This window comes from Sturnira hondurensis, unplaced genomic scaffold (genome assembly GCF_014824575.4).
Source record: "Sturnira hondurensis isolate 20B ecotype Veracruz unplaced genomic scaffold, ASM1482457v3 Scaffold0020601, whole genome shotgun sequence".
NCBI classification, from domain to species: Eukaryota; Metazoa; Chordata; class Mammalia; order Chiroptera; family Phyllostomidae; genus Sturnira; species Sturnira hondurensis.
The window spans coordinates 4,331,614-4,348,296 of NW_028093232.1; the positions used below are offsets into that span (position 1 = coordinate 4,331,614).

At 37.2% G+C, this 16,683-nt stretch overlaps 2 protein-coding genes across 2 annotated transcripts; both read left to right on the forward strand.

Moving 5' to 3' along the window:
- The first annotated feature begins 1,927 nt into the window (after positions 1–1,927).
- LOC118975948 (olfactory receptor 6C65-like) lies at positions 1,928–2,869 on the forward strand. Its single transcript, XM_037030179.1, has one exon. It carries the CDS (start codon positions 1,928–1,930, stop codon positions 2,867–2,869), a length of 942 nt encoding a protein of 313 aa, XP_036886074.1.
- Positions 2,870–3,079: 210 nt separating this feature from the next.
- On the forward strand, positions 3,080–15,431 carry LOC118975949 (olfactory receptor 6C76-like). The gene is made up of 3 exons (XM_037030180.1): positions 3,080–3,092; positions 8,885–9,047; positions 14,477–15,431. Exons 1-3 carry the CDS (start codon positions 3,080–3,082, stop codon positions 15,429–15,431), a joined length of 1,131 nt encoding a protein of 376 aa, XP_036886075.1.
- Positions 15,432–16,683: the final 1,252 nt, after the last annotated feature.

Consider the following 16,683-nt stretch of genomic DNA (forward strand, 5'->3'; position numbering starts at 1 on the left):
CCTTTTACTAAAGTTACTGCGAGCCAAGTAAGATTTTCCTAGCATCCTAGCATTAGGATGTTATTTCTATGTAAAATTTGGAAAAAAAGAGATAACTAAATGCTTGACTTTGGATTGTGCAACTGGATATAGTTCTTTCCATTTCATGCATTTTTTCTCTCTCAAACTTTTACTCCTATGCTATGCAGCTCACCCCTTTTCCATAGCTGTTATTTCTTGATTTTCACTCACGGTTTTGAGCTGTTCTCTTATCAACTAGGGATTTACTTAACCAGAAAAATACAAACCTTTGTCACCTTTGTTTATCTATTTCACTACTATTTTCATGATCCCCCACTTTTCTTTTTCTTCCTCACTTTCTTTTTCTTTTATGTATTTTGGTTTTGGGGGAGTGTTACCTACATTCCAAGGAAGTTTAGCCTCTGACTGTGCTATGTCACCTGTTCAAAACTTAAGACAGGGCTCTATTTTCTACTTCCCTCTCCCATTTCTAAGACTCAAGCTTTGCTCCTAAATGACTTAGTAGCAGGGCCACAGTTACACATGGAAAAATGTTGCAAAACTACCTGAATCTCAGTCTTTCAGACGTAATATACATTGACTACTTGGGACTACCCATAGAGCTTTTGCCACCATGGCATCAACTCTTTCCTTGTTCACAGGTTGCAGGACCTCTTGAATACCTTGCTTGCACTGTGGATGTAGCACCTTCTACCAGCAACTGGGACTATGTCATCTTTCTATCAGGGCCTCCTTATTTCAAGAATTTTGTACTGGACTCATTCTTCTGTATGTTCCACCTCACTCTATGCAACCAGAATCATCCCAGCAAATTCTACCTACGCACTACAAAAGTATGTTATTACATAAAAAAATCAAAGGCAGAAACAAGTTGTGAAGTCTCTGAAATGCTACAAAATAAGCCTCAAACACTGACAATTAAAGGAAGGTAACAGATTATTTTGGTTTCAGCAGTCAAATTGCTACCACATGGAATTATATGATTGTAAGTATATTTGTTATCTCTCACCTCACTTATTTTTTAATTTTCTAATCAGTTTATAACTTAGATCACTTAACTTTGGGTGTTAGAATTCCTTCTAAAAAACAATATATTGTTATTTAATTCAAAAAGAAAAAACTTTACATTTTGTTTGTTTCTTTACGGATATATATGTATAAAAATATGTGTGTGTATTAGTTTTTTAGGCCCTGATTCTTTTAAGTTATTAATTCTCTATATAGGCAGGGTCGACATGAAATATCCTGAAAAAAATTGTGGCAAATACCTAAAACAACAAACTTCAAAATGTTTTATATTCAGATTGTTAGAACATGTGGACATTGGTAAAATATTCTGATAAAAATTAAATTATATTTTATACCTAATTTTCATACACACATAAACAAAATTTTAAGATAGTAAAACACATTTGATAAGTATATATTTCTTGTACAGACGCATTTATTACACCTATTAGTGACTCACTTAATATTAAATAAGTACTATGTATAACTTTCTTCACCCTAGCTCACATATATTTTCATAATTCAGTAAAACTTGGTGGCTAACTTATTGGTCCATTCCAGTATATCTTTCTTAAGCCAGCAGAGTTGATTTTTAAAGAAAAAGTAATCTTGTACTCACTAAACCATTGTTTCTTGTATGCATTTACAGACCTGGAAGAAGTCAGTAATAAGAAATGAAAAATCAGCCCTGGCTGGTGTAGCTCAGTGGATTGAGCGCGGACCTGCGAACCAGAGTATCGAGGTTCGATTCCCAGTCAGGGCACGTGCCTGGGTTGCAGGCCAGTTCCCAGCAGGGGATGCATGAAAGGCAACCATACATTGATATTTCTCTCCCTCTCTCCTTCCCTTCCCCTCTAAAAATAAATAAATACAAATCTTTAAAAAAAAAAGAAAAGAAATGAAAAATCAAACATCTGTGAAAGAGTTCATTCTTCTGGGATTAACAGATGACCCAGAGTTAAACATTTTGGTTTTTCTATTTCTATTCTTCACATATATACTGAGTATAACTGGAAACATGACAATTATCACCCTTACTCTGATAGATGTGCACCTCAAAACCCCCATGTACTTTTTCCTTAGGAATTTCTCTTTTCTAGAAGTCTTATTCACAACAGTTTGCATTCCTAGATTCCTGGTAAGCATTGTAACAGGGGATATGACCATTTCCTATAATTCCTGCATGGCCCAGGTGTTTTTCTTTATTCTCCTTGGTTCAACAGAATTTTTCCTTCTGACTGCTATGTCGTATGATCGGTATGTGGCTATCTGTAAGCCACTGCATTACACTGTAATAATGAATAACAGAACCTGCAACCAGCTGCTAATTAGTTCTTGGCTGGCTGGATTTCTCATTATTTTTCCACCTGTGATCATGGGACTTCAGCTGGATTTCTGTGACTCCAACATTATTGACCACTTCACCTGTGACTCCTCTCCTATGCTACTGATCTCCTGCACAGACACAGCATTCCTAGAGCTCTTGGGATTTTTTCTGGCACTATGCACACTCATGGTAACCTTAACATTAGTGATTCTTTCCTATGCATTCATCCTTAAAACAATTCTGAGAATCCCTTCTGCTGAGCAAAGAAAAAAGGCCTTTTCCACTTGCTCCTCACACATGATTGTCGTCTCTATTTCTTATGGAAGTTGCATTTTCATGTATGTCAAAACTTCAGCAAAAGAAGGAGTGGCTTTGACCAAAGGTATAGCAGTGCTCAATACTTCTGTTGCCCCAATGCTAAATCCATTTATTTACTCCTTGAGGAACCAACAGGTAAAGCAGTCCTTTAAGAACTTGGTAAAAAAATGCTTCTCAAATAAATTTTTATCATAAAGACAAATACCATGTGATCTCACCTATAAGTGGAACCTAATCAACAAAACAAACAAATTAGCAAAATAGAACCAAAGACTTGGAAATGCAGAACAACCAGAGGGAAGGGGAAAGAAGGGTAATGGGAAAAAGAAGGGGAAGAGGCAAGCAAAGAAACACAAATAGAGGACTCACTGAAACAGACAATGGGGGCCGGCATTAACTGTGGGAATGGGGCGTAGAGGTGAGCAATGGAAAAAAAGGTGGGAAATCTGTAACTGAAAAAATATAAATAATAAAAAAATGTTTAAGATGACCTAAAATTGAAAAAATAAAATACAGTTTATATAGATGGTCCCTGAAAAAAAAAAAGAAATTTATGGCCTGAACTTTATTTAAGAGGAACCTTGTGCCTTACATAATATAAATATTATTATATCTCTCCATCCATTACTATATTCTACTTCCTTTTCTTTCAGACTTTTTTTTTCATTTATACCATTTTGACCTCTCTTGACTCAACTATCTTTTTTTAATTTTTAATTGTTATTCTATTAAAATTGTCCCAATTTTTTACCCTTTGCCTTTCTCTCACCAGCCTACCTCCTGCTCCCACCATCAATCCTCACACTATTCTCCATGGCCATGGGTCATTCATACATGTCCTTTGACTAGTCCCTTCTTTTCACCATTATCAACTATGTTTTTTAATTTACATGCCCTGAAAATTTTCTGAGCATGAGTAATTTGATGTTCCATAAGTGAGAATGCCATTTAAAAAGAACACCAGAATTTAGTTTAAAAAATCACTGAAGAACTTTCCCTTTGGACACTAGTCAAAAGCTAAATAAAAGTTATCATCAAGGAATTCTGAAAAATTATTTATTCCAGTGGATATGCACAGAGTATTAAAATGAGATTTTCTGTGAGGAATAGTCTCCTACCTCTAATGTTCTTCTACTTGTCCTTGTATCTCCTATAGTTTTTGCATTATGAATGTTTATCTATGCTCCTTGGGATATAGGTATTATATCTTCATTGTCACTTCCATCCTTTAATATTATAACATATCTTGTTTAATGTTTTTTGGATAAAATTGCAATGTTACTATGTGTATGGCATTGATATTTCTGTAAGACCCCAATACTCTCACTACAAAGCATCTTTAATAAACACTGATGATTATGAACCTATCATTTTATTACCTATTACTTTATTTTTATTTGTTGATGCTGAGCCTGGAGCTCATCTGAGGTTCCCTTGAGAATAACCTGGCATGTCTTTGGCTTTTTAAGATCAAAATATCCCCTCTTTGGCTTTTTGGCCATTAAAACATTACACTTTCTATCTCCCAGATAGTTCTTAAATTTTCTGGTATATCGATATCCTAAAATGTTTTTCAGTGTTTTTATGGTTATAGTATTTTTAAAAATTATGTATCTTTTTTTCAGAATTCTTGTTGAGCCCTGGCTGGTGTAGCTCAGTGGATTGAGCACGGGCCTGCAAACCACACGATGGTGGTTCGATTCCCAGTCAGAGCACATGCCTGGGTTGCGGGCTGGTTTCCAGCAGAGGACTCACGAGAGGCAACCATACATTGATACTTCTCTCCTTCTCGCCTTCCCTTCCTCTCTAAAAGATAAATAAATACAATCTTTGGGGGGGGGGAAAGAATTCTTGTTGACATTGGAGATTGTAATTTTACATATGTTTGTTCTGTTGAAACCTTGACCCAATTTTTTNTATATCGATATCCTAAAATGTTTTTCAGTGTTTTTATGGTTATAGTATTTTTTAAAATTATGTATCTTTTTTTTCAGAATTCTTGTTGAGCCCTGGCTGGTGTAGCTCAGTGGATTGAGCACGGGCCTGCAAACCACACGATGGTGGTTCGATTCCCAGTCAGGGCACATGCCTGGGTTGCGGGCTGGTTCCCAGCGGAGGACTCAAACGAGAGGCAACCATACATTGATACTTCTCTCCTTCTCGCCTTCCCTTCCCCTCTAAAAGATAAATAAATACAATCTTTGGGGGGGGGGAAAGAATTCTTGTTGACATTGGAGATTGTAATTTTACATATGTTTGTTCTGTTGAAACCTTGACCCAATTTTTTTCTATAGGTTCTTAATTATATCTCTACACTTCAAAAAATAAACCTTCATTTAATGTTCATCCATCCTATCATCTTTGACAAGTGAGGCATGAATACATAACATCATTTAATTTACCATCAGGACACTTTTTCTAATATTCATTTAAATTCTCAGGGGCAGGGGAGGGAATATAAAACAGAAAACTGTACTTGAATAAGAATTAAATTTAAAATAAATAAATAAATAGATAATAAAAATAAATAAATTCTCCGTGCTTGGATTCTCTTTTTTTACCATTAAAAAGTGGCTTCTTCAAATAAGTGTTAATAGAAACAAGGTTACACTTAATTAAAAGCAGGTAAAAATTAACAAACTACTGCAGAGTATTAATATCTAAAATATCCATAAGATATTTACATTTTTGTATCTTAGTGAAAACATTTACTATATTTGCTTCCAAAAAGGATTTTGCTCAATTTGATAGTAACTTCAGCAAGAGTTGAGAAATATAATGGACTTTCTTTTAGGTAGCATAGATGTGAGTTTTCCACCTATTCCAGAATTACATTTTATTTTCTCTCATTATTTTATAAGACTTCCCATTTTTCAGTTGTTGCTCTGTAGAATCTACTGAATTTTTTGGACTGTAAGATGCACTGGACCATAAGACGTACCTAGATTTTAGAGGAGGAAAATAGGAAAAAAATTTGAAGTAAAAATGTGGTAAAATATTTAATAACATAAGTAACATAGGCTGCCACCCACAGGAAGCCGGACAAGCAACATTCAGACTATAAGATGCACCCCACTTCCTTCCAAAATTTGGGGGGAAAGTGTGTCCTATAGTCCAAAAAATATGGTATGTAAATCCAAATACTCGCTTTGCATCTATTGTTGGAGACATGACTCAAGCAATACAGTGCTCAGTAAAGTCGAGGTCCTTCAGTATATATGGGCAGAGAGAAATAGTGTGCTAGTAAGTGCATACCAACCAGTTATCACAAAAATGCACAGACACATTCTATAAAATTCAAAATATAATTTACAAATAAAATATACAATAAAATGTATTATAAATTGTGTATACTCAATAGATTTCTACAGAATTATTTCACTGATTTTTAACAATTGCATATACTAAACCAACCTACGGTTGCAAACCAACCACAATTTGTTGTGTCAAAAGTAGTTAAATTTAACACTATGTAGTTCAGCTCAGCACTCAAATGCACAGATATAGTCAGATGTTTCAATACACTCAATAACATAGGAAAAATTATAAAAGTAACAGGTAAGAATATGAAAGACTTCAATAACAGTATGAACCAAATTGATTTAATTGACATTTTTAGAATATTCCACCCAACAACAACAGGGTATTTATTCTTTCCAGTATCACATAAAACATGAAAGGGAATAATAAAAATTGATGTGGAAATTAATGAAATAAAAGTCAGAAAAAGAAATTTTAAAATATCAATTAAACCAAATTTGGCTATTTAAGAATATTATAAACTTGATAAATTTTTAGCCAGACCAATGATAAAAAATACAGAGAAAATATGAATTACTAGTATGAGGGATGGCCAAGGTTATATCACTGATATTCCATAGTTATTAAATGGATAACATGGGGGTTTTTGAACAATGTTATACCAATTAATTAAAAATAAATAAATAAAACAAAAACTTCTTTGAAAGACATAAACAATAAAAGCTCACTCAAAAAATAGATATGACAGGCCTATCTCTATTATAGAAATTAAACTTAAGATTAATCAATATTCGACAAGGAAAACTCTGCATTCACTGGGGAATGCTACAGATTGTTTCAAAAAGCAAAACTAATAGTTGTACACAAACTATCCCAGAATATATTAGAATAAAGAATATTTTCTAATTTATCCTGTTAGGAGAATTATTCTGACAGCAAAACTATAAAACAGACATTATATGGAAAAAATAGTGACTAATCTCAACAATGAATATAGTTACAAGGTCTTAAAATAAATGTCAAAGCCCTGACGAGTGTAGCTAAGTTGGCTGGATGTTGTCCTACAAAGCAAAACATTGCTGGTTAAATTGCTGGTCAGGGCACAGCCTGGGTTGTGGGTTCGGTCCCCAATTAGGGAGTGTATGTCAGGCAACCAACTTATGTTTCTCTCCCATACTGGTGTTTCCCTCCCTCTCTTTATTTCTCCCTTCTCTCTCTAAAATAAATAAAGAAAATCTTTAAAAAATTAATAAAATGAATGGCAAAAATGTAATAACATATTAAATTTTTTATTAATTTTTGCCAGAGTTCATCTCAATAGTTGCAGAGAAACAACTGAAAACATCCAACATGCATATTTGACAATAAATAAAAACCTTTCAGCAAGTGTATTTAATAAGTGGCAAATACCAAAGGATATCCCAAAACAATAGTAAAAAATGAGGATATTCTCAAGATCTATTTACATTGTTGCAGATGGCAGTATTTCATCTTTACTATGGTTTAGTAGTATTCCACTGTATTTATGTACCACATCTTCTTTATCCAACCATCTATCAAGGGACATTTCTTTTCTTTCCATATCTTGACCATAGTGGATAATGCTGCAATTAATGTAGGGGTGTATATATCACTGGAAATAAATGTTTTCAAAATTTGGGGGTCGATAACCAGAAGAGGGATTGCTGGTACATATGGTAATTCTATTCTTAATTTTGTGAGGAACTGCCACACTGTTTTCAATAGTGGCTGTACCAGTTTACATCCAAACAGTGAATGAGGAGGATTCCTTTTCTTCCACAACCTCTCCAACACTTGTCATTACTTGCCTTGTTGATAATAGCCATTCTAATTGGTGTGAGGTGCTTTCTCATTGTAGTTTTTATTTGAATTTCCCTAATAGCTAGTGAAGTTGAGCATTTTTCTTATATCTCATTGCCATTTGTATGTCTGCTTGGGAGAAGTATCTGTTCAGATTCTCTGCCATTTTTAATTGGATTGTTTATTTTTCATGTTGAGCTGTGTGAGTTCTTTATATATTTTCAATATCAACCCCTTATTGGAGCTGCTGTTTGCAATAAATCTTGGGAATATCACTTTAAGTGAAGTAATTCAGACAAAAAACCATAAAAAATCATGTGATTTCACTCATATGTGGGAGATAACTGAAAGCCACAAATGAACAAACAAGAAAAACAAACAAGATCCTGGGAAGATGGCGGCAGAGTAGGACAAAGGATTTTGCTTCTCTCCATGCACCAGAGAAGGACCTGGCTGATCTGCGGAGGAGCACAGCAGATGCCCAATGGGGACCCAGCATATAAGAAGGCAGGACTCCAGAGAGTGTAGCGGACACTGAATGAACAGAGGTTGAGGAGAGGATATGACCCCATATCAACAAGGTATGAGGGAGCAGTGCAGAGGCGGTGGCGGGCCCCCTGCCAGGCCGAGCCAGGGCCCGGGCTAACCGCCCCTGTCTCTGAGAGCCGAGGGTGGGCAACACCGTCTCTGGGAGAGAACTGGTCACCGGAACCACCCCCATCTGGCAGGGCGCAGATTGGAAAACACCATAAGAGATCAATCTGCCAATAGTGGCAGAGAGAAGAGTGAGCATTCTGAAGCAAACCAGAAAGCTCTGATAACCCATGGAGTCAGGTTGCTGGCTTGGGGGAACTGAGAGTTGGGAGAGCATTCCCTGCTTTGAGGGGGCTGTGCCTGCCCTTGAGCAGTCCTGGGGAGTCTCGGGCTACTGGCAGGGCATCCAGAAGTGGGTCTGTTGCAAGCTCCATCCCTACTCAGCTGGCATAGACCAGCTCCATCCCTGCTTGCCCGGCAGCGAGGAGGCGCAGACCAACTCCATCCCTGCTCAGCTGGCGTAGACTGGGAGGCACTGGGAGTCAAGCATTGGCCTTGGACTTGACTGGCTGCAGGTCACATGCACCTTCCCAGCCCCCAGCTCCGCGAACCACCGGTCTCGTGAGGCTTCTCGGCCCCTGAGCGGCCAGCACCAGCCCCGGCTCCACCAACAGCTGGTTGCCCCTGCTGTCCCGGCCCTCGAGGGGTCCCGAGCAGGCCCTCTACCTGGGGAACCGCCAGTCCCTGGGATTTTCCGGTGGGGCAGGGTCTGCGCTGACCCTCGGCTTGGGGAATTGAGAGTCGCACAGGCAGGGACCTACACCGGCTGGCGAGCAGTCTCGGGGAGTCTCGGACTGCTGGCTGGGCCCTTGGAAGAGAGTCAGTGGCCAGCTCCATCCCTACTGAGCCGGCGCAGACAGAGAAACACAGGGAGTCAGGCTGTTGCTGTTGCTTTGGGAGAATTGCGAGTTGCCCTGTGTGTTCAGCCAAAACACTGGGAAAGGTCCTCACCCAAGCCTACCAGAACAGGAAAGCCTGGCTAGGAGCGTGCGCCCTCATGTCAGACCAAGGCTGAGAAGCCTGGGAGAAAATCCGCTCTCAGTAGGGCGAGGGAGAGCGGCACCAGTCTGGATCTTGGGGGGTACTGGCAAGACCAGTTGAGCTTTCCGAGGCACAAGAAGAGCCACAATAACAGCCCCTCAGGCTGCTGTAGCTAGTGAGACCAGAAGAATAAGTTTGACTCGCTGGACACCAACCAGAGGAATAGTGGGAGCAGAGAACACCAAGATACCTACAGGAGACTGCACCACTGAATTTCACAGGTATCTTACCACAGAAGTTCATGCCATGAACTCAGGATACCAGAACAGATCAATCTAAGAAGCTGAGGCCAACAAGAAGAGCATCACAAACAATGGGAGGACAAAGAAACAATCCCCAAATGAAAGGAAAAGAGGAAGTCTCAGAAATAATGTTAGATGAAATAGAGGCAAGTCAACTATCAGATACTGAATTCAAAGCACTGGTTGTCAGGAAATTCAAAGAGCTTACAACGAGCTACCAGAAACTACAGGGGAGCTACAATGAACTCTCTGCAAACTATACCAGCATGAAAAAGGAAATAGAAACCATCAGCAAAGTCCAAGAGGAGATGAAAAATAAAATTTCTGAACTGAAGAACACGGTAGAAGGTATGAAGAGTAGGATTGATGAGGCGGAAGAGCGAATAAGCGAGATTGAATACAGGGTAGAAGGAATCTCCCAGACGGACCAAATAATGGAAAAGAGACTCAGAAAAAATGAGGAGAATTTAAGAGAAATGCAAGACAAAATGAAACATAAAAATATCCAAATAATAGGATTACCAGAAGGAGAAGAAAAAGACCAAGGGATAGAAAACCTACTTGAAAGAGTAATAATGGAAAATTTTCCTAAGTTGAGGATAGGTAAAGTCACATGATTCCAGGAATTGCAGAGTCCCAAAGAGGTGGAACCCAAAGAGGCTTACTGCAAGAGACATCATCATTAAAATGGCAAAACTCCAGGACAAAGAGAGAATCCTAAACGCAGCAAGGGAGAAAAAGGAAGTAACATATAAGGGGGTCCCAATAAGGTTGGCTAATGACTTCTAAATGGAAACATTCCAAGCAAGAAAAGAATGGCAGGACATATTCCAAGTATGAGAAACAGAGGCCCACAACCAAGACTACTTTACCCAGCAAGGCTCTCAATCAAGATAGAAGGCCAAATAAAGAGCTTCCAAGACAAAAGAACTCTAAAAGAATACGCCTCCACAAAACCAGCTCTACAAGAATTACTAAAAGGGCTGCTTTAAGGAAAGGAAGGAAAAGAGAGAGACAGAGAAGAACACGGGTACATAAACGGCAATGAATAAGTACCTTTCAATAATAACCATAAATGTAAATGAATTAAACGCACCAATTAAGAGACATAGAATAGCTGAATGGATAAGAAAGCATGACCCACACATATGCTGCCTACAAGAGACCCACCTCAGGTCAAATTACCACCACAGACTGAAAGTGAAAGGGTGGAAACAAATTTTCCAAGCAAATGGTCAAGAAAAAAAAGCCGGGGTAGCAATCCTCATATCAGACAAAATAGACTTGAAAAAAAAGGCTATAAAAAGAGACCCAGAAGGTCACTTCATAATATTCAAAGGGAGAATACACCAAGAAGACATTAACATCGTAATTATATATGCACCCAACATAGGAGCACCCAAATATATAAAGAAAATTCTGCAGGACCTCAAGAAAGAAATTGACAGCAACACAATTATAGTAGGGGATTTTAACAACCCACTTCTAAAAGGGACAAATCTTCCAAACAAAATATCAACAAAGATATTGCAGCATTAAATTACACCCTAACGAAATGGACCTAATTAATATATATAGAGCCCTCCATCCCAAAGAAGCTAAACACACTTTCTTTTCAAATGTACATGGAACATTTTCAAAGATAGATCACATGATAGGACACAAAACGAGTCTCAATAAATTCAAGAAAATAGAAATCACACCAAGCATTTTCTCTGATCACAAGGGACTGAAATTAGAAACCGACCCCAATGGAAAAAAACCAAAACACCCAAAATCATGGAGACTGAATGGTAGGCTATTAAACAACGAATGGGTCAAGAATGAAATTAGGGAAGAAATCAGAAAGCTTCTGGAAACAAATGAAAATGAACTCACAACAACCCCAAACCTATGGGTCACAGTGAAGACAGTCCTGAGAGGGAAGTTCATAGCAATACAGGCTCACCGAAAGAAGATAGAAACATTTCAAACAAACAACCTAACCTGACACCTCCAAGAACTCAAGGAACAACAACAAAGACAGCCCAGAGCAAGTAGAAGGAAGGAAATAACCAAGATCAGAGCAGAATTGAATGACATAGAAACTAAAAGCACAATTCTAAGGATCAATGAATCCAGGAGTTGGTTTTTTGAAAAGATAAACAAAATAGACAAGCCTTTAAGTAGGCTCATCAAGAAAAGAAGAGAGAGGACCCAAATAAACACAATCAGAAAGGAAAGAGAAGAGATTACAACTGATACCGCAGAAATAGAAAGGATTGTAAGAAATTACTATGAAGAACTGTATGCCAAGAAATTTGAAAACCTAGGTGAAATGGACAAATTCCTAGAAAAATATAATCTTCCAAAACTCAATGAAAAAGAAGCAGAAAACCTGAACAGGCCAATAACAGCAGATGAAATTGAAGCAGTAATCAAAAAACTCCCATCACACAAAAGCCCCGGACCAGATGGTTTCACAGGAGAATTCTACAAAGCTTTTAAGGAAGAGCTAACCCTGTTCTTCACAGACTATTCCAAAATATCCAAAAAGAGGGAAAACTCCCCAACTCTTTTGATGAAGCCAGTATCACCCTAATTCCAAAGCCAGATAGAGATGCAACAAAGAAAGAAAATTACAGGCCAATATCGCTGATGAACATAGACGCTAAAATCCTCAATAAAATATTAGCAAATAGCATCCAACAATACATCAAAAAGATCATACACCACGACCGAGGGGGATTCATCCCAGGGATGCAAGGATGGTTCAATATACGTAAATCAATAAATGTAATACACCAAATAAACAAAAGCAAAGACAAAAATCACATGGTCATATCAATAGATGCAGAAAAAGCTTTTGATAAGGTTCAACACTCATTTATGATAAAGGTACTCAGAAAAATGGGAATAGAGGGAACATTCCTCAACATAATAAAGGCCATATATGAAAGACCTACAGCCAACATCATACTCAATGGGCAAAAACTAAAAGCTTNTACACAACACTGAAGACAGAAATCAAGGAAGACACAAACAAATGGAGACGTATACCGTGTTCATGGATTGGAAGAATTAACATCATCAAAATGTCCATACTACCCAAAGCAATTTACAGATTCAATGCAATACCTATTAAAGTACCAATGGCATATTTCACAGACATAGAACAAACACTTCAAAAATTTATATGGAACCATAAAAGACCCCGAATAGCAGCTGCAATGTTAAGAAAGAAGAACAAAGTAGGAGGGATCACAATACCTGATATCAAACTGTATTACAAGGCCACTGTAATCAAAACAGCCTGGTACTGGCACAAAAACAGGCACATAGACCAATGGAATAGAACAGAGAGCCTAGAAATAAACCCAAATCTCTATAGTCAATTAATATTCGACAAAGGGGGCAATAACATAAAATGGAGTAAAGACAGCCTTTTCAACAAATGGTGTTGGGAGAACTGGACAGCTACATGCAAAAAAATGAAACTTGATCTCCAACTTACACCATACACCAAAATAAATTCAAGGTGGATAAAAGACTTAAATATAAGCTGTGACACCATTAAAGCCCTAGAGGAGAGCATTGGCAGGAAAATCTCAGATATTCCACGCAGCAAGATTTTTACTGACACGTCCCCTAGAACAAGGGATATAAAGGAAAGAATAAACAAATGGGATCTCATCAAAATTAAAAGCTTCTGCATGACTGAGGAAAACAGTATCAAGATAAAAAGAGAAGCAACTGTTTGGGAAAACATATTTGCCAATGATACCGCAGACAAAGGTTTAATCTCCAAAATATACAAAGAACTCACTCGACTCCACTCAAAGAAGACAAGCAACCCAATTAAAAAATGGGCAGAGGACTTGAACAGACACTTCACCAAGGAGGAGATACAGAGGATCCAGAGACACATGAAAAGATGCTCAGTATCACTAGCTATCAGAGAGATGCAAATCAAAACCACAATGAGATACCACTTTACATCAGTCAGATTGGCTATCATAAACAAAAAAAACAAACAACAAGTGCTGGAGAGGTTGTGGGGAAAAGGGGACCCTAGTTCACTGTTGGTGGGATTGCAGACTGGTACACCCACTATGCAAAACAGTATGGAATTTTCTAAGAAGACTAAAAATGGACGTGCCTTTTGACCCAGCAATTCCACTCCTAGGATTATATCCTAAGAATCCTGAAACACCAATCCAAAAGAACCTATGCACCCCAATGTTCATAGCAGCACAATTCACAATAGCCAAGAGTTGGAAGCAACCTAGATGCCCATCAGTCAATGACTGGATCACCAAACTATGGTACATTTACACAATGGAATTCTATGCTGCAGAAAGGAAGAAGGAACTACTACCCTTTGCAACATCATGGATGGAACTGGAAAGCATTATGCTGAGCGAAATAAGCCAGGTGGTGAAAGACAAGTATCATATGATCTCACCGTTTACAGGAATCTAAACAAACCAAACAAGCAAGCAAAATACTACCAATGATACTCAAATATGGAATAGGCTGACAGGGTCCAGAGGGGAGAGAATCATAGGGGAAAAGGGAATGGACTCACATGAACAAGTATAAAGGACACATGGACAATAACTAAGGGTGGGGGGTGGAAAGGGGAGGGAGGCGGGGAGCATGGGGCGGGGGGACGGGCAGGGTTGGGAATATAAGAGAAACCTGTACTTGAACAAGAATTAAATAAAAATTATATTAAAAAAAGAAAAAAGAAAATACAATCACTACTTTTAAAGTAGGTACAGATATTTATGCGTGTCAAACTGATTTATGTTTGTCTTTCTTGATTTTGCCAGTAAGATTTCTAAAAAAAAATCAACCACAGAAGTGAAAAACTGAACATCCTCCTGGGACAGGATTTTATCCTCCTGGGTCTGACTGATAACCCAGATGTACAGGTCATGATTTTCTTCTTTTTATTACTCATGTATGTAATGAGTGTCACTGGAAATCTTACTATCATCATTCTTACCTTGCTGGATTCCCACCTGAAGACCCCTATGTATTTTTTCCTCAGGAATTTCTCCTTTTTAGAAATTTCATTTACTTCTGTCTGTAATCCTAGGTTTTTGATCAGCATCCTAAATGGAGACAAATCTATTTCTTATAATGCTTGTGCAGTTCAGCTATTTTCCTATATCTCATTTGGTTCAACGGAGTTTTTTCTTCTGGCATCTCTGTCCTATGATCGTTACGTAGCTATCTACAAACCCCTACATTACACAATCATTATGAGTAACAAGATCTGCTACCAGCTGGTAGGCAGCTCTTGGCTGACTGGTTTCTTGGTCATCTTTCCACCACTGACCATGAGCCTGCAGCTGGATTTCTGTGACTCCAATATCATCAACCACTTCACCTGTGATTCTGCCCCTTTACTGCAAATTTCTTGCACAGACACAAGTACTTTAGAGCTCATGAGCTTTGTTTTAGCTGTGCTGACTCTTATGTTCACTTTGACGTTAATAATTCTCTCCTATTCTTACATCCTCAGAACAATTTTGAGAATCCCCTCAGCTAAACAAAGAAAAAAGGCCTTTTCAACCTGTTCCTCTCATATGATTGTTGTCTTTATCTCTTATGGAAGCTGCATCTTCATGTATGTGAAAATATCAGCAAAGGAAGGGGTTGCTTTGACAAAAGGAATAGCTATGCTCAATACTTATGTCGCTCCTATGCTGAATCCGTTTATTTACACCTTAAGGAACCAGCAAGTGAAACGAGCAATTAAGGATGTTGTAAGAAAGTTATGCTCCTCAAAAACATTTCTCTGGCTGTAATTTATAACTGAAACATACACAGTTTTAAAAAGAGAACCAATGGATAATTTTTGAAAATACCTTTTCTGTTGACTTTTATTTCTCAGAATTACAATTGTTTATGCTATTTTGGATATGAAATCCTTATATTGCAAATACTTCTTAAATAACTTTAAGATTTTATGTGTTTATTTTTACAAAGGAGAAGGGAGGGAGGAAGAGAGGGAGAGAAAAATTGATGTGTGAGAGGTGGATCAGTTGCCTCTTGCACATGCCCCAATAGGAGACCAGGCTTAGATTCAAAGGTACATATGTCTCTATGTATTAAGATGTCTATATATATATATGTACATATGTATTTGTGCATTTGAGTGTATGTCTATATATATACACATATGCTTTTTAATGCTTTTTAAAATAAAACAAAGAGGTAATTCAGCCATTTGAATAAGGAATAACTTGTAAGAGTTAAACAATATGGAAATAGTTGTTAATTTTTATATTGACCATGAAATTTAACTCACAATTTACATATAGTCTGTGTAAAATTTTAAAAACATATTACATATTTGCCATCAAGGTAGAAAATTAGTATGGTAAAAATATTTTTGCTATTTTTTTCTTTTTTGAGCAACTTAATATGTGTGCTTAAATAAGAAAAATAATATAACAAACTATAACTTTAAGAACAATTTATAAATGTAGAACTTTTATAATTAGTGTTAATACTTAAAGAAAAGGCAGTAGTATATAACCATATTTCTATAAAATATTCTTAGAGGGAACTAGAAACACTTGGTTTGGGAATAATAATCTCTCTCCTCTGTGAGCACCTTGGTTTACCCGACATTGTGATTTGAAACATTTTAACCATCCAAATACCAGCTAATTGTATTGTTTTCTCTCTTACCAGTGTTTCCAACTTTGGTAAGGTTTGACCATTGTATTATGTAAGATTATATTGGTTGCCAAATAAATATTAAAAATAAAATCAGATTAAGAAAAAGTGATTTAATAAATTTAAAATCTTAGGTAGACATATAATAGCCATGAAAAACTCTGTTTAGCTCAGGAGCTGAAAAATGGATTTGTTTATATTATGACTACTTATTGCTCATAATCTTTCTCAACACTTCCCTCTGTCTCTGTTTTTAATATATTTCATTATTTGGTTCAATTTTGTTTCCTTCTTTCATAAAAGATCATCTTTTGTCATGTGATAAATTGTACAGTTCCTTGTAGACTTCAATTCACTTTTTTCAACTCATGCTGA